General features: G+C 32.0%; 1 protein-coding gene across 3 annotated transcripts in view; it reads left to right on the top strand.

The window, feature by feature from the left end:
- PITRM1 (pitrilysin metallopeptidase 1) overlaps nt 1–26,115 on the top strand; it is a 48,276-nt gene extending 22,161 nt beyond the window's left edge. For all 3 annotated transcript variants that reach the window (XM_077151891.1, XM_077151897.1, XM_077151894.1), the window contains 20 exons: nt 672–798; nt 1,079–1,167; nt 2,042–2,170; nt 4,053–4,166; nt 4,378–4,474; nt 5,067–5,201; nt 6,476–6,614; nt 11,848–11,964; nt 13,528–13,660; nt 15,075–15,195; nt 15,319–15,395; nt 15,698–15,863; nt 16,214–16,314; nt 17,800–17,920; nt 19,129–19,200; nt 19,735–19,847; nt 23,481–23,606; nt 24,702–24,847; nt 25,451–25,553; nt 25,693–26,115. In XM_077151891.1, coding sequence (XP_077008006.1) covers nt 672–798; nt 1,079–1,167; nt 2,042–2,170; nt 4,053–4,166; nt 4,378–4,474; nt 5,067–5,201; nt 6,476–6,614; nt 11,848–11,964; nt 13,528–13,660; nt 15,075–15,195; nt 15,319–15,395; nt 15,698–15,863; nt 16,214–16,314; nt 17,800–17,920; nt 19,129–19,200; nt 19,735–19,847; nt 23,481–23,606; nt 24,702–24,847; nt 25,451–25,553; nt 25,693–25,786 — 2,320 coding nt within the window. In that variant the 3' untranslated portion in view covers nt 25,787–26,115. The remainder of the gene's footprint in view (nt 1–671; nt 799–1,078; nt 1,168–2,041; nt 2,171–4,052; nt 4,167–4,377; nt 4,475–5,066; nt 5,202–6,475; nt 6,615–11,847; nt 11,965–13,527; nt 13,661–15,074; nt 15,196–15,318; nt 15,396–15,697; nt 15,864–16,213; nt 16,315–17,799; nt 17,921–19,128; nt 19,201–19,734; nt 19,848–23,480; nt 23,607–24,701; nt 24,848–25,450; nt 25,554–25,692) is intronic.
- Nucleotides 26,116–27,315: the final 1,200 nt, after the last annotated feature.

The raw sequence follows: 27,315 nt of genomic DNA, 5'->3' as shown, positions 1-27,315 counted from the left end.
CATTTCTCCAAGGAGTTCTGTGACTGTTGTTGGAGAATGGTATTTAGGGACCAATGTTTGAATGATAGAAATGGTATTGTTACTGCATTATTGTTGTTTCTGAATCTTTGACTATAAAATATTTAAAAGATTTTTAAGAAACTAGTTCTTCAAGTCTTAACATAGTTCAGACAGCATTATATTATAGAAAAAAATCAACTCTGTCATTGTAACTTCTCCCCACCAGTTAAATAAATGTATCTTAAAAATATTTAAATTTCTGAAATATATAGCTTAAAATTGAATTTATGAAATGCCTTATTTTGATTTGTCAGTCTCAAATGGATTTAGTATGAGAGTCATGTAAATGTTTTAACAAATAACTTATTTGATTTTTATAACATTTAAAATAAAATGGAAGATCAATTTTTGCCAGTTTTATATTTAATTTCTTCAGCATGATATTGTGTTTTTATTTTAACAATTTTATTTTAAAATTGAAGTCTCTATTTGTTGTTTATGGTTAAACTAAGGGAAAAGATATATTTCTATATAAGGTTCATTTCAGGATGGAAAGTGGCATATTATTAGCTGCTATATATTGTGCATCCCCCATTCTGTGGAAAAAAATCATCGCTATCGATCTCTAGTCTTTTAAACTAAATTAAACTAATATTCTCTCAAAATTTTAGATTCTTCACTTATGGTAATTTTCAGTTAGAGCAGCATCTGAAACAAATTCATGAAGAAGCACTGAGTAAATTTCAGACAATTGAAACAAGTACTGCAGTGCCAGCTCAGAAGCGTTGGAATAAACCTGTAAGTTCCCAGTCCATAGAATAATCTATTCTTTTTATTATACCTATTAAGTACACTGAGATTAAGACTTGAACTATGTATTAATAATAGGATTTTAAAACATTCTTATGGGCTGTACAATGGATATAAGAGCTTTTCAAGCCTAAAGAATGGTAATTTGTTTTTTTTTTTAAGTTAATTCTGTGAAAAGCATTGTTTGGGCCATTTAATGTCTCCAGAGAATCTGCAGTCTCTAAAACCAATCAGACTTTATGCTGATATAGAATATATTATTTTACAGAAGGAATACCAAATAAGTTGTGGCCCAGATTCGCTTGCTGCAGATTCCTCTAAACAAACAACATTCAGCATCAGCTTTCTCTTAACAGAGTAAGTATGAATTGTTAAAGCTATCATAGTTGACAAACAGTAGACAATATCCAGGTTAGAATGTTAGGAAGTGAACCAAGTATAAATTCATGTATAATTAGGATGTATGAGCCAAGGAGGTTTAAGAATAGAGTAAAATGTCAAAATAGTTTTTAGCAACATCTGAGATGGCTTTGGTAGCCATGTAAACAAAAAGTAATTTGCTTCTTTATTGTATTTTAAAGGTTTCATTCCTTACAGAGAAAAGACTGGCTTAGAATGGCAGTTAATATTTTTAGTTCATAGATCCCTTTGAACATGTACACAGTAGTCTGAATGCTCACCTTAGAAAAATATACATTGTAGAAGATTTATACTTTAGAGATTTCATGGACACCAGGCTAAGAATACATACCCTAAGGGATAGTTAGCAAAGGGAAGATATTAACTCTGATTCACTCAACTGATATCCTGTCTGCCAATTAGTAAGTATATAGCCTTGATGAGCCAGCTACTTAATCTCATCCTTCCAATTTCTTTTTCATAATGTTAGTTATAATTATTGTAGTTATAATTGAAATAATAATTATATGAAAGTACTTGGCAAACTAGCTGCATTCGATATGCAGTTAAATCACTGTTATGGTTCCCCACCCACACAAAAGAAAAAGATCCCAGTATGTAAGAGCTTTTGCAAACCAAAAGAATAGTTATTCTCTTTCATCCCTGCAATTATTAAAATAGAGGTTGCAATGTAAGATTTTTAATAGAACTTCAGCTTCTTTGGAAATAAAAGTGTTAATTTAATAGTGATTTTAAAGACATTTATAAGGGTCAACAACTTAACAGTTTTTCCTTTTTCTTCTTCCCTCTTTATTTTTTTCTTCAAATGAAGGATCACCAATATGTTTGAAGCCTTCACATTAAATCTTTTGTCTTCACTCCTGATTTCTGGACCCAATTCTCCATTTTACAAATCCTTAATTGAATCTGGACTTGGCACAGACTTTTCTCCTAATGTTGGGTAAGTTTTATTATTAGATTGGATCAGTAGTTCTCAATTGGGAGATTTGGTCCTGCAGGGACATTTGACAGTGTCTGGAGATGTTTTTGCATGTCACTGACATAGTGGGTGGAAGCCAGGGATGCTGCTCAACGTCCTACACAATGCATAAGTAGGATTCTGCTCTTGTCCCCACTCCCTGTCCCCTATCCCCAAATAAGGAACTCTAGATTAGATTATGGTTCCAGGAAAAGCTAGTTATATAGCCCTGAAGAGGACATTTGGCCTAGAAAACTGAGATAACATTCCCAAGAACTCAAAAGTGTTAGATTGCTTTAAAAGTTGGGTCATTAAGTGTTTTTGAAATTTTATGATTTTGTAAAACTCAGAAGTTCTCTTTTTCTAAATTAAATTGTCATAATTATAAATTGAATTATATTGATTTTTAGAAATATCAAAAGAGTGTAAAATTAGATGTGATCAATTATATCTGTGAGGCAGATGTCTGAGAACATTGCTTTAAGTGGCTTTTTAACAGAGGATGTGGAAGTTTAAAGTTCTAAGTTCAGTTTTGTTCAATACTTGATCTTCAAATATAGGCATACCTCTTTTATTGTGCTTCATTTTGTTGTGCTTCCTAGATAATGCATTTTTTACAGATTGAAGATTGTGGCAGCCCCTGCACTGATCAGGTCTACTGGCACTAATTTTTTTTTTTTAACAGCATGTGCTGACTTTATGTCTGTATCACATTTGGTAATTCTCACATTATTTCAAACATTTTCATTATTATTTCTGATATGGTGATCTGTAATTAGTGATCCTTGATGTTACTATTGTTACAGTTGTCATTGTTTAGGGTGTCACAGACCATGTCCATATAAGACGGTGAATTTAATTGATAAATGTGTGTGTTCTGCTCACTAGCCAGCTGTTCCCTGTCTCCCTCCCTCTCTTTAGACCTCCCTTTACCCTGAGATACAACAATATTGAAATTAGGCCAGTTAATAACCCTCTAAAAGCTGAGGCTTTTAGAGGGGTTGCAAATCTTTCACTTTAAATCAAAAGCTAGAAATGATTAAGCTTAATGAGAAAGACCTGTCCAAAGCCAAGGTAAGCCAAAGCCTCTTGTGTCAAACAGATAATCATGTTGTGAATGCAAAGGAAAAGTTCTTGAAAGAAATTAGAAGTGCTACTCTGTTAAAAACACAAATGATAAGAAAGTGAAACAGTGTTATTGCTGATATGGAGAAAGTTTTAGTGGTCTGCACAGAAGAGCGAACTAGCCACAACATTCCCTTAAGCAAAAGCCTAATCCAGAGCAAGGCCCTAACTCTCTATAGGGAAAACTTTCATGAAAAGATGAATCAATCAAGGTGGCAAAGTTCATTGTCTTATTTTAAGAAATTGCCACAGTCACCCCAACCTTCAGTAGCCCCCGCCATGATCAGTCAGCAGCCATCATCATCGAGCAAGATCCCCTACCAGCAAAAAAGGTTAGGATTTGCTGAAGGCTAAGATGATGGTTTACAATTTTTTTAGCAATTAAGTATTTTTAAATTAAGGTATGAACATTGTTTTTTTAGACGTAATACTATTGCACACTTGATAGACCACGGTATAGTCTAAACTTTTTTTTCTGCGTGGGCAGGCACCGGGAATTGAACCCGGGTCTCTGGCATGGCAGGTGAGAACTCTGCCTGCTGAGCCACTGTGGCCTGCCCTACACATAACTTTTATATGAAGTGGGAAACCAGAAAATTCATGTGATTTGCTTTATTGCAAAATTCACTATTGCAGTGCTTTGGAACTGAACCTGCAGTATCTCTGATGTATGCCACATTATTTGCACATGATAAAAGTTGTATGGATGTAATGCATTATCTCTGTTTTTGTATTTTAGATATAATGACTGTACAAGGGAGGCCTATTTCAGCGTAGGCCTACAAGGCATTGCAGAAAAAGATTTTGAAACAGTCAAAAACATTATTGATAGAACAATTGATGAAGTAATTGAGTAAGTATGACTTCTTTGTAATGATTTGCTCTTATTTTTAATTCTTGAATACTTTATAAAAACTTAATACATGTATACTGCTAAAATTTTTGGCCTCTTTCTGTAATAAAACATATACTAGTTTATCTTTAGTTTTAAAACACTATATCTGCTATCTTACATTTCTAAAACATTTCTTCGCAGTATCTCAGTTCTTGATTTTGATCTTTAGGAAAGGCTTTGAAAATGATCGAATTGAAGCTTTACTTCATAAAACTGAAATTCAAATGAAACATCAGTCTTCCAGCTTTGGACTCACCCTAAGCTTAGTATGTGATTTTTCAACTGCCAGTTTTTTTTCACTTTCATTACTAATGGTTCTTGATAGCACTGAAAATGTAGATTAATATTGATGGTGCCTTCCATTAGAAATTTAAGTATATGTGTTTTCAGAAAGTTATACTCCTTTGGAGCTAATATACATTAAATTTTCAGTTTTGTTTTGCTATATATAGTTTATTTTAAAATTTATTTTTATATATTGTTTCTCTTTTTATTAGCCTACTTTGGTTGGTTTTTTGATATTTTCCCTTTTTTGTGAAATAGATTTACATGGAATATTTTAAATGGTAGGAATTTATGATAGCTGGTAATCTCTTGGTAATTATTACATTTTCTAAAAATATAAATTAAACCTATGCTTTTTCACTTTATTAGATAAGCCTATGCTTTTTCATTTTAGTAGCTAGAACTACTCTTTAAACAAAATAATGACTTAATTTTTGTTATAAACAGTTTTCTGTGTTATTTTTAAATATAGAAACTCAGATTTTACTAAAATATAGTATCTTCATTGTTTACTGAGATATTGCAGTATTTGTAGTGTAATGTGTATTGGGTATTAAAACTTCTTCATTCCAGTACATAGCTTCTTGCTGGAATCATGATGGAGACCCTGTGGAGCTCTTGAAATTAGGAAATTTTGTGGCTCAATTCAGGCAGTGCCTTATGGAAAATCCAAAATTTTTGCAAGAAAAAGTAAAGCAATATTTTAAGGTAAGAACATTGAGGAATTTAAGTCTGTTTTTTTGGGGGGTCGGTGCATCATCTGAAAAAAGTCTGTAATTTTTGAAGTTGAATTTTATAATGAAAAGAATATTAGTAACATAATCTATGTTTTGTGAATCAATTTCTGTTCATGCAGAGTTGACTCAGTTTCTTTATTAATTAAAAATTTAAATAGTGTTAATTTAAAAATTATATTTTCTCAGTTCTAATGCAAGTTGGGTTTATGTGTATTATGTGTGTATTTTTTATATATGAACATATATATGTATATGTATAAGTATTAACAAAACGTTTTCACATGTTTTTGTTCTATTTTGTTAATAAAAGAATTACAAAGAATATGAGAGCAAGCATAGTGAATATTCTGGTTATTGTCATGATGGAATTTTTTTATCCTTTCTTATTCATTTTCTTAGATTTCTAGGCAATTTTACTTGTGTGTATGTTCTCTGGTATAGATGTTTTTATCTGGCAGAATTTGTGAAAATTATTATTGGTAGAATAGACTATTCTACATGTTCAAGGATAACTCTTAAAACATGCCATTGTTTTGGACATAGGAAATGACCTGCAGTTTCTCTAAAGTATTAAAAATTATTTTACTTAAAGTTTTTTCTACTCAAATTCTCCCACCTCTTTATGTAGTCTTACAAGTGAGCATTTTGTGTGTTTTTTTCTCTTGATGGAATAGATAAGAGAAGCACGTTAAAGTACCTAATATCTTTTTTTCTTCACTTTGGATCAATATTTATTTTTGTCCTCATAATTTACAAAATACTGAGTAAGTAATTAGTTCTAGGCTTTGAGAAGTTAATAGTACAATGAAGACTACATAAAAAGTTATTTTATCTTTTATCTTTAATTTCAACTAAAATCAAAGAATTATAGTATTAAAAAGTGAAAATAGTTTCTTTTTCCAACCAAAGTGTCAAGAAAATGTTCCATATTTGTACGTTTATGGTTAAGCCATGAAGTTTAATAATTATAATCGTAATAGCAATAACAGTATATATGAATTTTGTAGTTACTACATACCATTTATAGTTTAAGGATTTTATATGGCTTACATGATTTAATCTGCAAACAATTTTATGAAGTGAGTTTGCAAAATAGCTCTGTGAAGTGAATGCTATTATTGTCAACATTATTAAATGGGTAAATGGAACTATAGAAACAAGAACTTTCAAAAAGAGATTGGTTGCATATATTAACCTTCAATAAAATCCTGTTTTAATTTGGCTTTTTTGTTGCTTTTGTTGCAGAATAATCAGCATAAGTTGATTTTATCAATGAAACCAGATGACAAGTATTATGAAAAACAAACCCAAATGGAAACAGAGAAACTAATGCAAAAGATCGATTCTCTTTCCCTGAATGACAAGCAGCAGATATATAAAAAAGGTTAGATATTTTATTTTTCATTTTTTTTTATTTTATTATTTTTAACAATTAAAAAGACATTATATAATGACACCCCAGTCTTCACAAAACCCAGTGAACTGTTTTAGTGGATTAGTAGTGTTGAGGACAATTATTATTTCAATCAACCCATACTTATTGGGTACCTACAAAGTTACATATTTGTATTGGGTACCTACAAAGTTACATATTTGTGATGGGTGATAGTTAGATTTAAGCATAAGATTTGATCCATACTCCCAGAAACTTTAAATTGTAGTTTGGCAAGCAAGACAAAAATACTTAAAAAGAAATAGCTTTATAAGATTTATTCATTTTACAAATTTTATGAATGCTTTCTGTTTGCCAGGTGCTATGATATGCCATGTCATTATTTTAATTTTATGTCCAGTCACAAATATGGTTAATTGCCAAATGAGCAACATAGACAGTGTAAACTCTGAGTTTGAAAGGATGACAAGTAAGTGAACTAAACAGAATTGGCAAGGCTCACTGAAGAAATAAAGAATTTAAGCTAGTATCTGTAGTGTAGACATGGGTCATGACATGGAAATTGGGTGTGTGGCTCTTGTTCAGAGATGATGTATATGTGAGTATGGAAGAAATAAAGTGTTGATTTGAATAGACTGAGACAAGAGTGAAGAGACCGAATTGAGTCCAGATTATGAAGGGTCTTGGATATAACTGGTGAGTATATACTTCATTTATTAAGTTATGAAGAATTGTGAGAAGTCTTTGAGCAATCAATGGTAATATCATTCGGGATAATTCTGAGGAAAAATAAAGAAATTCAATAGAGAAAACTGTCAGTAGGCAATTAGAGACTTAAGCATGACATGAAGACCTAAGCTAGAATATTTGTGGTAGGATTAAAGAGGAAATCCAGATTTGGTAGGCCTTGTAAAGGCACGTGGATTTAGCTGGAGTCAGGAAAGGGATATAATGACAAAAGAAAAGGAAGAAATCAAAACTGATTCTCATTCAAATATGGTTTGACCTTGGGGAGAATATATTTGCAAAACATATGTTATAAAGTACTTGTATCAGGAATATATTTAAAATTCTAATAAATTAATTATGAGAAAACAACCCAATTTTTGAAAAAAAAAAAGCAAAAGATTTTAATATGCTTCATTCAAGATACAAATGGCAAATAAACACAAATTATTTTTTACATGGGAAATGACTTCATATTTTTCTTAGGGAAATAAAAATTAAAACCACAATATATACTATTATATGCTCAGTAGAATGGTTGAAGTTTAAAAAAAGAAAAATATTGCCAACATTAAATGCCAATGATGCAAAGCAAATAGAACTCTCAGGTTGCTGGGGGAAAAGCATAGTAGTACAACCACTCAATCACTTAGCGAAACAGTTGTTTTACAATTTCTTATAGTGTTAAATGTACACTTAAACATAAAGCCAAGTAATCCCTACTGCTGAATATTTTCTCAGTAGATTTAAAACATATGCCCCCACAATACTTGAAACAACCCAAATTTCCATCAGCTGGTGAACAGAAAGACAAATTATTGTCTATAGTATTTACTCAGCTATGAAATGGAACCACAGATTGATAGATTCAGTAGCATTGATGAATCTCAAAAGTATTGCTCTAAGTGAAACAAGGCAGGCCCAAAAGAATATAGACTGTGTCCATTTTTATAAAACCCTAGAAATGACAAAACTATAATAGCAGAAATTAGATCAGTGTTGCTAGAGGGCAAGAGGTGGGGACAGGATTGACTGCAGAGGCTCATAAGAGCACTTTTTGAAGTGATGAAAATGTTTTTATTATGATTATGATGATATGAATTTATACATTTGTCAAAGCTCATTGAATTATATTATGAATTTTATTGTATGTAAATTACACATGAATAAAGCCTACTAAAGTTTATATATAGTAAACATGCACACAAATATGTACAAATGTGTGTGTGCATGTATATGTATACCCTCACCTCCCAAAAATATAGTTGGGCTGGGATCATGAGGGATTATCAGGCTCATTTCCTTCCTGATAGAAGGAAAATAGATAATTTCATTTTGATCATGCTAAGTTTGAGATTATGCGTCAATTTAAGTCAAAATTAATGTTAATATAGTAACCTTATACTTCCTGTTGGTTAATTCTTACTTAGATACACAGCTTCTGTTAAGCTCTTCCATAAATTTAACAAGCTAATTATAATGAATGTAACAAACAGAGACTTCTATTTTGTTAGTACCAATTAACAAGTTCCAATCTCATTGCTATCAAAAGCAATTTAAAAGTACTCAAGATAATTCCATGCCCTAAGCAACAGAATATGTGTCCCTAAGTAACTGCATGTTCATGGAGTGGCCTTGTAGGTGTGTTCTATTTTCAGAAAACCCGGTATACTACAGTCCAAACCAGTATGTTAGTGAATGATCATTAGTATTACAAAAGTCTATTTTTACTTTACAGATACACTGCCGAGTTCCTTTAAAGTAAGACATAATGCTAATGCATTTAATGGTTATTTCAGGTCATTAAGTCTTGAAGTGTTAGGAATCTCTGTGAATTAAAGCCCAATCTATAAATAAATACCAATTTTAAAATGTTAAAGGAAATTATTTAATTTATTAAAAACTGTAGGTCATTCTCACATATTTTGGTGTCTCTGTAATGTATTAAGTACCAAGAAGGAATATAGTTCCTACCTTCAGGAAGCTTGTGATTTGGTAAAGGAATAAAAAGGGAAATGCTAGGCTTTTTTCTACTAACTATGCCATTCAAAGAAGGAGCATTTAGGTTGTCATAGTAGTTATAAAATGTGTTACAGAAGGTGAGTCCTTGAGCTATTGGTATGACTGGATAGGTGAAAGGACAAGAAGAGGCTTTTCAGGCCAGGAATATAGTGTGAGCCAAGGCACCAAATTTGAAAACTTGAGTGGTATGGAGTCTGGAAACTCAGGTTTATTAGGGACGTTAAGACCAGAAAAGGGAAGGCCTTGAAAGTCTTAACAGGTTTGAACTTTATGCCATAGAAAGCTTTTTATTAGTAGATATTTGAGCTTATTTGAGATGGAATTGTCTTGTTTTATGTCATGGATTTTGTTTTCCTCATTTGGAACTTTCCTACCTCTAAAAGCTCAATATCCCACACACCGACCTCATCACCTAGTACTGAGATAAGCTTTTATCTCCATTGAGATATACTTTGCAAAACTCCAGCCTGGATATCAGTCCAGCCATTTCCTTGCTATCCTTCTGTATTCAAGCTACTAAGTCCTGCCACAGGAAGCCACGTAATGGTATGGTTTGGAATTAATTATTACTGAATGATGTGTTAAATTTCAGTTCATTGTGCAGTGTTGCCCACTAGTAAGCGTTTTCTCTGTCTTAATAGTCTTCCATTTTGTCCATCTCTTCACAGGTAAATTTTTGAGGATTTTCTAATTTACTTCTTTATCCTTACTTTCCATTCTTTATCTTAATACATACCCTTTTATTTTTGTTTCCACCACTTCCCTGAAGTTTTCTCCCAAAGTCATTCATGAATTCCATGTCAATAAATCAAATGAATACTCTTCGTTTTTTAATTTATTTGACTTCTCTAGTGTTTGACACCGTTGACCCCTTTTACCGTCTTGAAATGCCTCCCCCCACTTTAGGTATACTTGTATTATTGTAGCTACGTCAGCTTTCTTTTTATTTGTATTTTCATGGTTTGTCTTTTTCCGTCCTTTTTTCCTAAGGTTTTTATGTTCTTTAATTTAAGATGAGTCTCTTAAATAGCATATATTGAGTTTTTTTTTTCCATTGAGTCTGATGATCTTAATCTTTTAACTGAGTCATATAGTCCATCTACAGATAATATAATTTACTGATATATTTGGGTTTACAACCATCATGTTAATCTTCTTTTGAACCACCTGTTTTGTGTTCTTTTTACTTTTATTTTTTGCCTCTTTGTAGATTAATCAAATCTTATTATTCTTGCATTTCCCCCTCTATTAACTCTTTAATTATTGTTTTAGTGGTACCCTGGAGATTACAAAAGCATCCTTTTTTATAGTTTAATAGAGGTCATTACTGCGTTTACCACATGGTCTTAGATGGGTTATTTAAGTGGATGATTAATCACTCAGGGTTTGGAATGGGGAGAGGAATACCAGATCCTTCAGTGAAAGAAGTAGGAGGTTTGTAAATGACAATAAGAAAGAGGAATGAAGAGAATTGCAGGTTTCTTGTATAAGCCTAGAGGAGTGGCTAAGAAGTGGCAGTGTTGAGTGAGAAAGTCCCTACTCTTTCTGAGATATATGACTTACAAAAATTGAATAGCCTCTACTTAGAGGGCCACAGTATAAGTAGTACCTATTCGTTTACGGCTAAGAGATCTAGGTACTAAAGTTTGTTGCATGGTAATACCTGTTCCAGAGTATACATCTGAAGAGTTAGGAAATAGAGAATGGTTTCAGCTTTTAGTTTACTATGGGACGCGATGATACCTTTTGAAAGTGGATGTACTGTGTGAGATACTTGCTATACTATGAATTCCCATAGTCATTTTATACTTTGGATTTCCATCTCTAAGCAAACAGTTATATGGTGACTTGTCAAGGAACAAGTTCTGATAGGAATTTTAAAAGGTGGAAATGGGGGTGCAAGGGTAGTTCAGTCGTAGAATTCTTGCCTGCCATACAGTAGGTCCAGGTTTGATTTCTGGCTCATGCCATTCCCCCTCCCACTGGCCCCCCCCAATTCAACAAATGGTGCTACAATAATGGAATAGTCACATGAAATGTGACCCCCACCATCGAAAAAAAAAGGGAGGGGTAGAAATGGAAGATTAGGTAATGGGTAAGCTACTGCTCTTCCTTTTAAGGTCATCTTATTACACACTGTGAGTAGTCTTTATCATGAGTTTAAGTTAAAATAACTCAGTACAGTGATCCTCTATCAATCATGTTAGTGAGATAATGTTTTTATATTTGTTTGACATAACTTCAAAATATGAATTCTTTTCACACATATGCCATTCAGTTCTATCCTTAAAAAATACTATAAAACTTTTGGTTTATTTGGAAATGGCAGATACCTTATAAACCTTAGTACCTATAAACTCCCAACAGTTGGTGTGAGTTTGCTATTTTTTAATGTAATAATGAATAGATGAGATCAATTGCATAAATTCTTTACATTTAGTCCCAAATGTTTATTTCTCTTTTTTTCTTTTTTTAGGTTTAGAATTACGGGCTCAGCAAAGTAAACCTCAAGATGCCTCTTGTCTACCAGCATTAAAAATTTCGGATATTGAGCCCACCATACCTTTTACTGAGTTGGATGTAGCATTGGCAGGTCAATAGAAATAACTGATTTTCATGGGTGTGATTTTTGATGAAATTAAATGTTGGAATCCACAGGAGTAGAGCCATGCTCTGAATGGTTTTTATGAAATATGAGAGTGGCCTTATCAATTTATAGTTATTTCTTATAAATTATTCTTAATAGTTATTTAATATAGACTTTCCTACTCAGTAAGAGCCTTGCGTTTGTTTTCCTGTGAGTATATTTGATATAGCTTTGTAAATTTACTACTTCTTCAGTTAGATAAGGATTTGATTATGGCTGTATTAAATGCAGGTTCTAGAGGATATAGGTTACCTTTGATTCTTTTGCCCAAACTAACTCTTTAACTCAGCTGTAAATACATGAGAGAAAATATAGGAAGTAGAAGAATAAAGAAATGTGACAATTTTTAGGTATTGATTTCTTATGAAAAACAAAAAGGGAGAGTTCAGGTTTGCTATTATCATCCTCATATCTTATCCTAGTGCTTCATTCTGAGGTCTGTCACTGTTTTTGATTTCTCAAAGGTATTTACTTTCATCTGGGCTTTTGGTTGGTAACATATGAGAATTGTGTTACCCTATTAGGTGTTGACATTTAGCTTACAAGTGGGCAGTCATTTATTTTATTGATTTGTCCTGACGAAAATCTTACTACAATATTATGCTCTAACGATATCCATTTAAGATAGAATTTTATACTGTATATGAGCATTGCTTTGTTTTTTTGAAGTATATCTAGCCTACCCTTTTTTTTTAAGTGTTTATCATGTTTACAATATTTGATTTATTTGTATATTTATGTCCATGTATGTAAATGAAATCTTTTCTTCTGGAGTAGTCTTCTTAAAAGTAAAGTCAGTGCCTCCTATCTCTCAGTTCCCCCCCCCACACACACACACATACAGTATTATTCATGGATGAAGCTCATTAAGTATTCTTTAAAAGAGTCAATAAATATAAATCAGTCTCATCAATAAATATTTTAGTTCCTTTTCTGGTTTAGGGCATTGTGCTGGGGATATAAAATATATAATATACAATGCCTTCTCTTGAAAGAATTACAAATATCACTGAGAACATGGGATGTGAATAGCAACACAGAATACCATATGCTGAGTGCTATCTGAATTGGATCATCAGGGCGGATTTTATCGAAGATGTAGTATCTAAAGGACCTAAAAGTGGTGAGACTTATTAGAGAAAATGAGTGACATTTAAGATAGCTGAAATAGTGGTGATAAAACATTTTAGGAATGAGCTAAATAGTCCATTCTGATAAAGAGGAAGGTTTGAGTAAAGATTGATAAGGATGGGCAGAAGTAAGTAGGGACGAGCTTTACTTATTCTTTTAATTCTTCAATAAGAATCAGGGATTACTTTAGCATATAAGACAGTTTTAGATTTTTTTCCCGTAAGCAAATTCATTAGAGAAATTTATGTATATTATAGCAAATGAATAATATTTCTTTGCTAACAGACATTTTAATCCCTATCCTTGAAAGCAATAAAATTATTTTTTAAATGTTCAAAATGTTATTGATTATAATAAAAATTACTTTTGTATTTATAGGTGGAGAAATCCCCGTTCAGTACTGTGCCCAGCCAACCAATGGTTTGGTGTATTTCAGAGCTTTTTCTAGTTTAAACACACTTCCTGAAGAGCTAAAACCGTATGTGCCTCTCTTCTGCAGTGTGCTTACCAAGTAAGAGTTTGACATTTGGGATGAAGACACATAAATATATATAAAATTTAAGATGTATATACATATTTTATTAATATATATTTTGTGTGTATATTTGTATTGTTTTAATACATTGATAGTAGTTACTTTTCACTGTATCACTGTTGTCAAAACCTATCGTAATTTTACAGTGTATAAGAAAGTCTACAATATATTTATTTAGAATTTGTTTTCTTTTGAAAATTATATTTTCTTACTATTTTACATTGATATTTATGAATTTAGAGTATAAGGAAATACTTCTAGACAGAACTATCTAAAGGACTATTTTTTAAAAGATTTTGAAAAGAAAGGTATTTTTAATCGAAAGAGTGATTAAATATAAAATGTAGACCTGTGGATAATCTTGAAAGATTATGTAGTGTACTCTCCTCCCTTAGTTTGTGTCTCCTCTAAGCTAAATTTATAGTCATTATTTCTCATTGATAATAGATACCTGTGAATATATTTAAAAACACTGCATATAAGTCACACACAGTGGCATAAAACCCTTTCCAAATTCTGCTTCATTTCAGATAGCCAAGGACAGCAGACTAGACAGTAGGTAAAGCTGTATGCTTTCCTTTCTCATGTTCCTGGAATAATAAAGGGAAGTGAAAAAATTTAAGCAAACTAGATAGGATTTGTTGCCCAATTTAATATTTAAGTTGCATTCTTCAGATTGTGGAAAGAAAAATATTTTCACATTACAGAAAGCTAAATGAATGTGGAATTTTCTGTAACCTGGCTGGGTATCTGATCAGATGAAGGATGTCTTTGACCTTTGAAAGTTCTCTGCTTTTTTTTTTTTTTTTTTTAATATTGTTCCCTCTGCTTGTCCTTTTATGGTTATAGTAGTTTTAGAAAAACTTCACAGTGGTTGGCTTTGCTTAAAATATTTCTTATATTAGGAACATTGGCTAGAATGTTTCTTTAAAAAGCACTGTTAGTTTGCTGAGGTGACTTCTCCTTTACTTATAAATACAAAAGCCTTATTCTTTAGATACCCTGTCGCTGCCCCCTTCCCCAAAAGGGAGATATTTGATCAAATAAAATATGTGTCAGAGTGTTTTAGAAAAAGAAAAGCTTAGGACTGGAAAAGCAGCACATTTTAATTTTTAGTTTTAGACCCTGGCTGCCTAAGTGTCCAGTGGACATCTAAGAGGAATTCCATGAATAAGAGAAACTGATTTCTACCTTGTAGAGAGGGAAGTGGACAGTCTCATCAAATTAATATAAAAATGCTGTCAGTTTTATAATTTTTGAAGTGGTAAAAAAGATATGTGAAAGCTGTGGTTATTAATTTAAGTAACTTGTGACTATAATGCACAATTTGAAAAATGATGTGGTAAAGAAACCTTGATAATTTAGGAAATATTTATTTGCTATTAAATAGGATGGGTTCCGGCATTCTTGACTATAGGGAGCAGGCTCAACAAATAGAACTAAAAACAGGAGGGATGACTGTTTCTCCCCATGTGGTTCCTGATGATTCACATTTAGATGCATATGAGCAGGTAACATTTTATTTCTAGATCATAATAATGGTTGAAAGTTTGTTTCTCCAGTAATATTTTTTTTCTTTTAAATTTACCTCATAATTAATTTATTCTTTTGAATTTTTTTCTTTCACGATTTAGGGTGTACTTTTTTCATCTCTCTGCCTGGATCGCAATCTACCGGATATGATGCATTTGTGGAGTGAAATATTTAACAAGTAACGTTATTTGCAAAAGATGTTAATTCTTGGACTGTATCAGAAATCTAAATCTGAAATATTGTAAAAATAGAAAATTTTATTCATTTGTTGGTTGTTGATTTTTCTGTTCTAATTTTAGTTATAATTCCTCTAGAATCTTTAGCATTTTGGGGGATGTTTAAGTTGCCTGGAAATGTTTACTTTATTAGCTTTACATAATAGACAAGGGTGTGTGTGTATTTATATTTTAATTCCCCCATAGTCGATAAGGGAATATGGATGCATCTCCAGGGATTTATTACATTTCTTTTTTTCCATAGCCCATGCTTTGAAGAAGAAGAACATTTCAAAGTATTAGTTAAGATGAGTGCTCAAGAGCTATCAAATGGAATTCCAGATTCTGGTCACCTGTATGCATCCATTAGAGCTAGTAGAACTCTCACTCCTGTTGGAGACTTACAAGAAACCTTTAATGGAATGGATCAGGTAAAATGTTTTGAGGGACTATTTGTTATTCTGGTTTATTCAGGTCTTCCGAGGTTGTTAGTAATAAACAGTATAGAAATGCTGAGCTTCTAGTTGCCCAAATTAAAGGGGAAATTTTTTATTTTTTTAAATTTAGCTTTCTCTTTCTACCTTACTACTTTTCCATCCCAAGCCAACACTTCCACCAAGCTGAGCAACTACATACATACGTACAAGCACAAAATAGGACACATCACATGCTCAAACAATATTCTTGATATCAAGGATGTTTAGTTCTTATACTGAGAAAATCTGTCTGTGGCCTCTATTAAATATGTGATAACTATATATATTTAATTCCTTTGATTTAGGTGAGGTTAATGAAGAGAATTGCAGAAATGACGGATATCAAACCAGTCCTGAGAAAGCTCCCACGTATCAAGAAATATTTATTAAACTGTGATAATATGAGGTAGAATTGCATGATTTGTTTCTAAATAAGGATCTAATGATTCATTCCATTTCATTAAGTACTGTTCTTACATAATTTTCACTTGATGCTATATTATGTAAACTTATTTTCAGGAGAAAAGAATGCTTGTATAGGTAGAGGTTATGGACTTGATTCTGGATTTCAAATGTACTTATAATTAAGAAGTCATATCTGTGGGAAAAATGAATAATATTTTAAGTTTATTAAATGTTGAAGATGAAAAAAATGTTTAGGATGATAAGGGGAAAAACAAGTTAATTTAATTAAAAAATTGAAAGATAGTTTTATTGTAAATATTTATATTATTAAATATTATATTGTTAAATATTTACTCCAGAAGTAAATAGCAAATGTTCTATATGTGAGGAATCAGTGATACTCAGGGAAGGTTAGTTCATTGAAAGCCAGAGTAAAAACACAAAGTTTCTTGTAAAAGTAATATATATATATGATGGTTTATAACTCAGTTATACAGTTAGTCTTAGGCCCACAGGTTTGTGATCATTAATGAAATTTTAAAAATTGTTAAGTTTATTTTCAGCATCTTAATAGTGAAATCATCACCAGATCATATAAGACAGAATTTCAGGGTGATAAGTGGCAGGGCATGGTGGTCATGGCACAGTCTTAATGACAGGCAGACACAGATCATAATTCTTGGTTCAGGCTTATAATTGGTTGATCTTGAGTAACTTAACTATTTGAATCTTCTGTTTTCTTCTCCATAAAACCCTACTTTGTATGTTTATTGTAGGGATTAAAAAAATGATATCTTTAAACAGTTGGTGTAAGGCCAGGAATACAGTTATCATAATTTAATAGTACCTGCTATTAACCAACGAAAATAATATTAGAATTTAGGGCAAAACAGAAAAAAACATATTCTATTAATAAACTGTATTTTAAGTAACTTTTATTTGAAAGTATTATTTGTGATTCTGTAGAATATAGAAGGGTTATAAAAATAGTTTTTGACAGTCTGGTAATTTTTTGGCTACTTATGAGAAAATTTTCTGTTTTAACAACCAGTTCATATTTTTCACTGTGTCTTCTAGATCGTAAGTTTTTCAGTCTTCTTATAATGAGTCTGAAGGCATTGTTGGCAGATATTAATAGTTCTTTATTCTTTCTTCCTTCAAAGGAGCACAGAATTTGGAATCAGAACAGCTCTTAGCATCTTGAATGTTTTTTATTAGGTGTAATGGATTGAAGTACATAAAAGGCTCTTTGAAAGCACTATAGAAAAGAAAGATGGCTATATTATTTCCATATTAGGCTACTGTTTCTTTTTAACACTTCTGAGCATTATTTAGTACAAAAACTATGTTATTCACTTTTATTTTTGTGTTATTCATTAAAAATGTAGTGAATTAGTAAAAGTTATTTTTTATAATGGTTTTATGAATATATACATACATATATATATATATATATATATATATATATAAATAATTGTTTAAACAGATGTTCAGTGAATGCTACGCCTCAGCAGATCCCTCAGGCGGGAAAAGTGGTAGAAAACTTCATTAAAAACCTTAGTCGAAGTAAAAAAGAACGAAAACCTGTCCGTCCACATGTGATTGAGGTAACAACAATAATAGAGCTAACAGTAATTAAGCACTTACCATGTACCATTCTGTGTATAGAATTTATTATCTCCATTATACAGGTGAAGTAATAGAGGTACAGAAGGATTAATTAATTTGCCCAATATTGACCCAGTTAAGTGAATTCATACTCTGTAGTTTGGCCTTAGTGCCTATGCTCACTTTTTATTACTTGTGCCTTACAATGAACAGTTTCTTAATAGGGAAAAACAAACTGCAGTTGGGGATATATAAGTGTAAAAATAGCCAAAAGCAATGATCTGATGAAGTCTGCCTTACTGTCTGTAAGGTTTTAGAAGACACAAGATTCAGAAAAAATCTTTTCAACATCACTCATTAATTCATGGATTTTTCTCTAGAATAATTATATCAAGTAAAAGTCTAATCAATTTTATTAATTTATAAAATGGATTTTAGGGTGGGCCATGGTGGCTCAGCAGGCAGAATTCTCACCTGCCATGCCAGAGACCCGGGTTCGATTCCCGGTACCTGCCCGTGCACAAAAAAAAAAAGATTTTAATTTAATTCTTTAACACCAGTATCAGTAGAAAAGCCTTACTTCTTATTGGGGAATGTTGAGGATAAAATTTTGTGAAGGAATTATTTCTTTTGCCTTCTGTATTTATTCCATTTATGAATGGATCTTGCTGTTATCCCATTCTGTTTCACTGATCACTTTTTTTTCCAAATGTAATTTTATTGAGATATATTTATATACCATACAATACATCTAGAGTATACAATCAGTGGTTCCCAGTATCATACATGGTTGTGCATTCATCACCATGATCAATCTTAGAACATTTGCATTACTCCAGAAAAAGAAATAAAAAGTAGAAAGAAAACCCTAAACATCCCATACCTCTTTACCCCACACTCCCCCATTATTGACCCCCCAGTATTGTGTTCTACCCAATTTAAAAACTTACAATAATGCTAACTAAGACAGTGAAGTATTGTCACTGATGACTTTTATCTGTGAATAGAGATAGTATAAAAGGTGGCTTGCTGCTTCTTTGTGCCTACCTCTGACTGTAGCCCATTCATTTTACGTAACATAAACACTAAGACATATATTCCCTAACATTTGCTTTTAGCTTTGTGAATTTTATAAAATGTACCTTCTTATCTCTTTCAAGTGAGTTTTGGAATTTTTTCATTTATCTTTGAAATATTTTATTTTCAGAAACCTGTACATAATGAATCTAGTGGAAGTACACATGTTAATGGTTCCCAAATCATAAGAAAGCTGATCACAGTAAGTTAATATAACTCAGTATAATTCAGAATACACCTAGCTTGTACATTTACAAGTTTGTATCTAAAGGCTCTTTGATTGTGAATGTTTCTCTGTCTAAGCCATTCCTAGAGTTGGGCCATGTCTGTCCTTAGAATTGCTAGTTACATCTTTTCATCACTGCTGCTGAGTCCTTCCTTTTTTAGAATAAAGCTGAGTCCCCTGTTCTTGAATAACTCTTCCTTGTGCTTATGAAGACATTTGTTACACCATATGGCTTCATTACTTTGCAGTTTTCCTTTATTTTAATATAACTTACAATGTTGAATGAATGTAAATTCACCTTCAATTAAGCAGTGTGATCCTGTTTATTCAGCTAAAAGTAAGACATTGAATAGGATGATGTAATTGCCAGTGTTTTATTCTTAAATATGAGTACATAATTATTGATTGTCATGGGAAATATAAATTCAAATAGTATCTAAAAATTATAGCATTTATGGATTATATTATGTTAATGCAGCTTGGTCTGAATGATGCACCTTTATTTCATAGGACCCGACTTTCAAACCTTGCCAGATGAAGACACATTTTCTGCTTCCTTTCCCAGTGAATTATATTGGTGAATGTGTTAGAACTGTTCCTTACACAGATCCAGATCATGCCAGGTATGAAATGGAAAGGTAAAAATAGTGGTTCTAAGATCCCTAAATCATGCTGGGTTCTGTGGTTTATGTATTAAAAAAAAAAAGTTTATTGAATACATTCAAAATAATAAGCCATGTTTTGCTTAGTACAATTTTTTTGGGTATTTAATTTGAATTTTGAGCTCTTGTGCCATTGTAGTATTGCTTTTATCATTTATAGAACCTGACTGTTTCTAGTCTGTAACAAATCAAAAAACTGACCTATCTTTAATTTGAAATATAGATCCCAATATTCTTTAAAAAGTAAAATCTTAATGAACTAACTGCCTAATGTTTCAGCTCTTTTTGCAACAATTTATGTCCCTCAGAGCAGTCCTCTAAACAAAATAAATGCCTGTAAATGTAAGCACAAACTCCTTTTTAAATACCCAATTAATTTACTCCCCTCTATAATTGATTGCTTAAATTCAGACTCTGAATTTCTTGGTAAACATGGCAGATTGAACTCATGTTTATTTTTGAACTCTCCAGTAACCCTAAAATAACAATAAAGAAATAAAAAAGGTATGAGACCACAAAGAAAAAGAATTTAAAGACAGATAGTAAGCAGTATATGAAAATTTCAGAAAAGTTTTGAAAAATGGAAAGTAAATGGACATATGGTAACTGACCTCTGAGGTTTAGGTCTCTCTAATCATGTAAAAAACTGCAAAGGGTAAAAGAAAAAAGCCAATTTATACTGTAAAGTCCCAGAAAAGTATAGGGATTGGAGACAAAAGATATTTTTGAAAGTAGTGTATGTGTGGGGTTGGACATTATTGGCAGATTATTTGAAAGTTACTATAAGGAATAGACTTCGAAGTCTTCCCCTCCAAGTCTGTGAAGCTTACTAAAGAGGTTCTAGCTTGAGTCACAGCAGTCATAACTGAAGGCAATATGTTACTAAAAATAGGGTCATTATGTAAATGTTTGCAGCCTGGATAGTGAGACCCTCCCAGGCCTCTTCCTCTGATTGGCTTCCAGAATTGTGGCTACCAGGGTCTATATTGGTCCATTCCTCTCTGGGGAAATTAGCCAAACCAAGAGAAAAGACTTTTGGGGAGGTCCTAGTTAAAAGACTAAGCCCTGCCTAACTACCCATTGTGAGACCTGCTAGTTTGTAAGTTTGTGCAATTTCCAGTTAACGGTTAGTGCCTGCTCTTAAATATGAATAGATAGCCATTTGAGGAAACTGTAAAGAGGAAATATAAAATAAAAATTCACCAAAATGAAAAAAAGGAAATATTAGGAAATAGGTATTTCAGCAATGAAAAAAACAAAAACAGAAAGAAAAACCCATGTGTATGTATGTACGAAATACCCATGGAGAGATAAGAGAAGATAATGTATCCATGAAAAAGAACCAAATAATATAAAAAAGAACATTCACAGAACAAAAAATTAAACATGCAGTAATTAGAATAAAAAACTTCAACAGCAGCTTTGGAAGATAAAGTTGAGAAAATTTTGTAGATGGTAGGGAAAATGGAAATGGAGAAAAGCAAGGAAGAGATGGAGGACCAATCTAGAAAATCAATTAACAAGGTTTTCAGAAAGAAAATAGAGAAAATGAGGATAAATTAGCAAAGAAAAAGTATCAGAATTTTCCCCAAACTAAAGGGCATGAGTCTAGAATGAAAGGGCTCAGTAAATGTCCAGGACAATAAATGGAAAAAAAAAACCTGTATCCAGGTATACCAATGAAAACTTTCAGACCATCATAGAGAAAATATTTTGTAAGTTTTCAGAAAAAAAATGGGCCACTTATAGAATCTCAATGGTACTATACTTTCAATATCAAAACTGGATAATAGAAGGTAATGAGTCAATACTTTCAGAAATCTAAAGGAAAATAATTTCTTAGAGTTCCATACCTATTGATTAAAGAGATAGGATATATATTTTCAGACATGCAGTGTCTCTAAAAACATACCTCTTGTGTACACTGCTGTGCCTTACCCAAATGAGGGGATTAAACTAAGAAAAGAAAATATGTAATGCCTCCAAAACAGAAATCTAACCCATGAGAATAGTGAAGGGAAGTCTTAAGATGGCCTCGATGCAACAAGCCTAGGACACCCAGTTCAAAATAGGGAACAGAAACTCCATGCCAGATGCCTTTGGTGGAGCTGGGCCATAAAGAGAGGAGTGTTAAGGTGTTAGGGGACGGTTTGAGGAAAAATTAGTGGTAGTTCCATGGAAACTAAAGACAAAATAAATGAAGCTGCTATTAAAAAGTTTCTGTGTAGAAAATGTCAGGCGCAGCTATTCTATCAATTTCCATATTTGTAGATAATAAACTGATTATCTTTTCTATACCATTAAGAAGAGTGATAAACATATATATACTGATAAATATATATGTAGTGATAAATATGCCATATAGAGTGATAGATGTGTTTCTACTATTTAATAGAAAAATGTAGATTTTAAAACACTTAAATATTATAAGTGATTACCTCTGGGTAGTGGGATTATTGATTTTTCCCCTTTTATGTATTATAATTTTTCAACAGTGAACATGTATTACATAATATAGAAATAAAAATTTCTAAAGAAAAATAAATACATAGATAAAAACAAATCTATTGGGAAGTCTGAAAACACCATTGTTCACATGAAATCTCTCCTCTAAGATTTGGCATTCCTAACTTTCTGTTAATTTCCAACTGATTAATAATTCTAATGAAACCAAACCATTGGATGAAGACTGGTAATCTTGATATTCTGTATTTCTCCTAGTTGACAGCAGTAAGAAAGATTGTATGGCTTTTTCTCCAATCATGGTCTTACGAACATGCTTATATTCATCTATTCGTGTAGTTTTTTATCTTGTCTATTTCATTCTTTTCATCTCTTTTAGAATAAGATCAGTCAGCAGTAATGATAATTTGGGACCTGTGTGCTTAACATAGGTGTAACAAATCTGCATCGTTCCTGCTGAACATTACCCACTTATTGCTTACTTGTCTAAGAACGTTTGAATGTGTTCCATTTTTACAATACATGTTGCTTTCTAGAACCATCCCTTTCTCTTCCGAAGGACCAGGTGTTACATTTATAGTAGATTCCAGCAGGAAAATAGGTTTCATTAAGAGAAATTTACTTTATTGGAGTATGTGTTTTTCTTAGGGAAGGATATCTATAAAAAAACAATCCAAAAGATTTACTGTAGTTTCCCTTATTTCCCGTATTATGATAGGAGGCATTTAAATAAATGATTATTCATACATTTGCCAGAGAGTTAAGTTAACTACCTCTTTTTTATCAGATTTTTAAAATGCATGCAGTACATGTGTATTATAACAAGTTAAGCAATTAGGAATGTTTGAGTTTATATTCACTCTCCACATCTTTAGCTCCTGCCTTACAATGAATTTCCAAGTGAATTGTTTGAAAATTATTCTTCACATTTTTCTTAGTGCTTTGTTCTTCTTTTCATCAAAAATATGATGGAACTGTGATGTATAGGTTACTTTACAACTTGATTTTCTTTATTTTTCTTTTCATTTAATTAAACTTTTGTTATCTCCGTGGGTAATTTTATCTTTTATATATAAATTCCTTATTAGCCACATTATTTTTAACTTTCATTTTTTAAATCGTTAAATTCAGTCTTAAGATCCTTGCACGTTTGATGACTGCTAAATTCTTGCATACTGAAATTCGAGAAAAAGGTGGCGCTTATGGTGGAGGTGCAAAACTCAGCCATAATGGAATATTTACTCTTTACTCTTATAGGTGAGTATTTCGTAAGTATAGATATGTGTACATACAGTATTTCACTTCAGTCATTTGCTCTAATAATTATCAGTGTCATTATCTTATATATTGGGGTGAACATTAGAAAAAGAAAATTTTTTTATACTTTTTTTTGTCCCAGTTCTTCAGCTCTTAACCACACCCAGGAAAATCCATGTTTTATTGAGTTTTAGGGACAGCAGTATAGAACAGGAAACATTTTATCTTATATGAATCCTAGTGTTTTATAAATAGCATGCTTAAATAGAAGATTTCAGAGCATATTCTGAACTAATTTTAATTTTAGGGGCCTAATGTGAACAGTATTCTGTTGTCAGAGCCACAAATCTAATACTCTTTTATTTACAATAATTCTTAATTTTCTGTGGCCCTTCTGCCTGAAACTATGTATTCTAATGCTTTAACGAAAGAGTGAATTGTTTAATGCCATTCTGATGCAAATCTCCTTTGTTCCTGACTGTTTCATATGCTGTAATACTGAATGTCTTTGCACTAGATGTTGCATTTTTAGATAAGGATAGAAAACCAAATAAGCCCTACTCCCAATCTCTGCAATAAGACATGGTTGATATTATATTAGAATGGATAAAGGGCTGTAGAAGCTCTCCTTTTATTTAAATGAAGTATCTCAGAAATTCTCCTACATATAAATAATATCTAGAGTATTTGGGGTGAATTTTATGCAGAGTGAGTAAAACTTGGTGTTTGTTTAACCTCTTCTTGACCTTTCTATCAGTTCCCTTAATTTCGTTATAATTCTGAATTTCTTCCATCAACCTGTATTGTCCTATTGAAATCACAAGAAAACAGAGATATACTTAATTAATCTAGAGACTAAATTAGGCAGATAGAGCATGAGTCTAGGTAGAGGGAGAAATATCAAATGGTTTATATAGTTGGGTTTACATTTCTACAAAAGAGTAATTGATTTTTTAAGTGGGCTCTTTGGACAATGAAGTGTGAAAATAGAGCCACTAATGAAAAGAAAATATTGAAGGACTGTTAAGTCAACACATGACTGATTTGTTGTTTCATTGTAAAATATTTGAATACTTACCTCTTTGGATTGTCTAGGGATCCAAATTCAATAGAAACTCTCCACTCTTTTGGAAAAGCTGTTGACTGGGCTAAATCTGGAAAATTCACGCAACAGGACATAAATGAAGCAAAACTTTCAGTTTTCTCAGGTGTAGATGCTCCTGTCGCTCCTTCCGACAAAGGTAATTTGATTAAATAGTAAAGAGAAAGTTGATAAATAGATCACTGTATTATCAGATAAAACTTCACACAACTAACTTTTCTGAGTTTTTTTACCCAGGCAGGAAAAGATTTCTTCTTTGGACATATGAACTGAAATTGGGTCTTTCATCATTTCAGTTATCTTAAACTACTTGAGCATTTTCCCCAATTTCCCTGTCCTTTTTAATATGATTTTCACACTTGACCACCTAAATATTGTCTTCAAAAGTGTATGCTTCTTTACATAATTTTTATTTTGGAAAAACATCCAGGCAAGAACTTCATGATATTTGCCAATTGAAAAGAATCATATCACATAATTTTAGAGCATATATGATCTAAGGCTCAGAAAGATTAAATAATTTCCCCAAGGTAATAAAACTTGCTAGTTAGGGTTGAAGGAGAACATCTTGACATGGCACAGTGGTGACCACATTACTCTGCAAAGTCATTTTCTTACAAAAAATTTCACCTTTATATGATCATTACTCATTCTTCATTCTTACTTCAAAAATGGGCATCAGTAGTGAGTCAGGGAGGCTCAGAACTGATTATCCTGTTTCTACCTCTGATTTAACTTTTAGGTATGGACTATTTCTTGTGTGGACGCTCTGATGAGATGAAACAGGCACATAGAGAACAACTCTTAGCTGTCAGTCATGACAAGCTTGTCAACGTGAGCAATAAGTGAGTGTATACATTGTGGTTTAATGTATTTAGTGAGGGGAAAATGAAATTCAGAAACAGGTTGATGACTTTATAATGAACTTTCCAAGTTTTTAATGTAAAAATTAGTCACAATTTACCATATGTTTTTTCCTTTCAGGTTCCTTGGCACTGGGAGGAGCACACATGGGTTAGCTATACTTGGACCAGAGAATGCAAAAATTGCTAAGGACCCATCATGGATCATAAGATAACCAGTCACAAATAATTCTGACCATATTCAGAAACTCTTAAATTAAGAAGTAAATTTTTAAGGTCATTTTTTTGTGTGTGAAAGTCTTGATCATATATCATTCTTAGAACTTTGCCAAAGGTTTTGACTAAGAAGTTAAATTAAAGACTCATCTTAAAGGAGGAGAAAATTGGTGATGATGAAGAAATGATTGAAAAAATCATGCATTAAATGCCAAAGATGCACGTATTTTAACTATAAATTTAATATAACTGCTTATTTTACCTTACTAAACCTAGAACATGTTATTTTAACAATTTTAAAAATAAAAGGCAACTCTGACCTACCTGACATTTTGTTAAAATAGTACTATTTAGGGCCTTTATTTTTAAAATGAATGAATAAAATGAATGAATGAACAAAGCTATTCCAAAGCCTTGCCATGATTTATAAAAATGTGTGCTCACAAAAAGGACCTTTGGAAAAGTCTTTTTAACAGATAGGAGTTAAACACAACAGTGATAGAAATCTGGGGAATTCCTGTTTACATTAGTATTGTCAGAGAACTACATGTTTTGGATTAATAGGTATTAACATAGGCTTTCCATCATTTTGTCCTTATCGAAGAAATCTGTCTTACTTATTTTACAGGTTACATTTTTCAGATGAAAATAAAACTTCTGATTATTAGCTCGCTTTATTTAAATTTCATCCCCAAATTTACTAAACAAAACTAATTTTTTATTTTTGATCATCTACCTTCTTTTTTTTTGTTCCCCCATTATTTATTTCTCATCTGTATTTTTTACTCATCTGTCCATACCATTTACTGTTCTACCTTCTTGATAAACAATTTTTTCTTCCATTTTTGATATAAAGATGGCTAAATATTACATTTTGGAGACTAGATCTGAAAGAATATAAACTGGAGAAGAGAGGAAAAATGCTTTTAACTACAGAAAATATCTACTATGTTTATTTTCTTGTTAACAACCCTTAATTAAATATGGCTATCATCTAACTTCCTTTTTCTATCTGTAGTTTTTGTACCTATAGAGCAGAATGTAATCCATCGGTCTCCAATCTTGATATAGCCAAAATCTAAAACAGTGATTGCTAACTCTGACAACATGTTAGAATTATCTGGAGAACTTTAATCTGGTCTGGAGGAGAATCTGGGTATCAGAAATTATTTTTTAAAACTCCCTTGGTAGCTTTTGATCCAATAAGACAGCTGCATAAGATGCTCTAGGGTATTTTTCCCTCACAGACTCTTTGGGCAAATAGAAAAAAATTGACATAGGCATCTTCCTCAAAACCCAGAAAACAGTTTAAGGATTGTAGTAACTGGACGAGTGCCAGATCAGGGAAATGCAGCTTAAAAATGGAAGAAGCCCATGGTGCACTTGCTGCTCCTCTCCCCCCTCTTCCCCAGAGCAGTGTGGTGCTAGCCTACTCTCCTATTATGGGTCCCTAGTCCTGTTCTAGAGGGAGCACTTCTAAGTACAAACAGGAGTGTCTGTTAAGTTGGAGCCAGTCTATCAGGTAGTA

The sequence above is a fragment of the Tamandua tetradactyla genome, chromosome 1 (assembly GCF_023851605.1).
Source record: "Tamandua tetradactyla isolate mTamTet1 chromosome 1, mTamTet1.pri, whole genome shotgun sequence".
Classification (NCBI taxonomy): domain Eukaryota; kingdom Metazoa; phylum Chordata; class Mammalia; order Pilosa; family Myrmecophagidae; genus Tamandua; species Tamandua tetradactyla.
The sequence above is the reverse complement of the archived record's forward strand: the minus strand, read 5'-3'. Positions and strand labels throughout refer to the sequence as shown.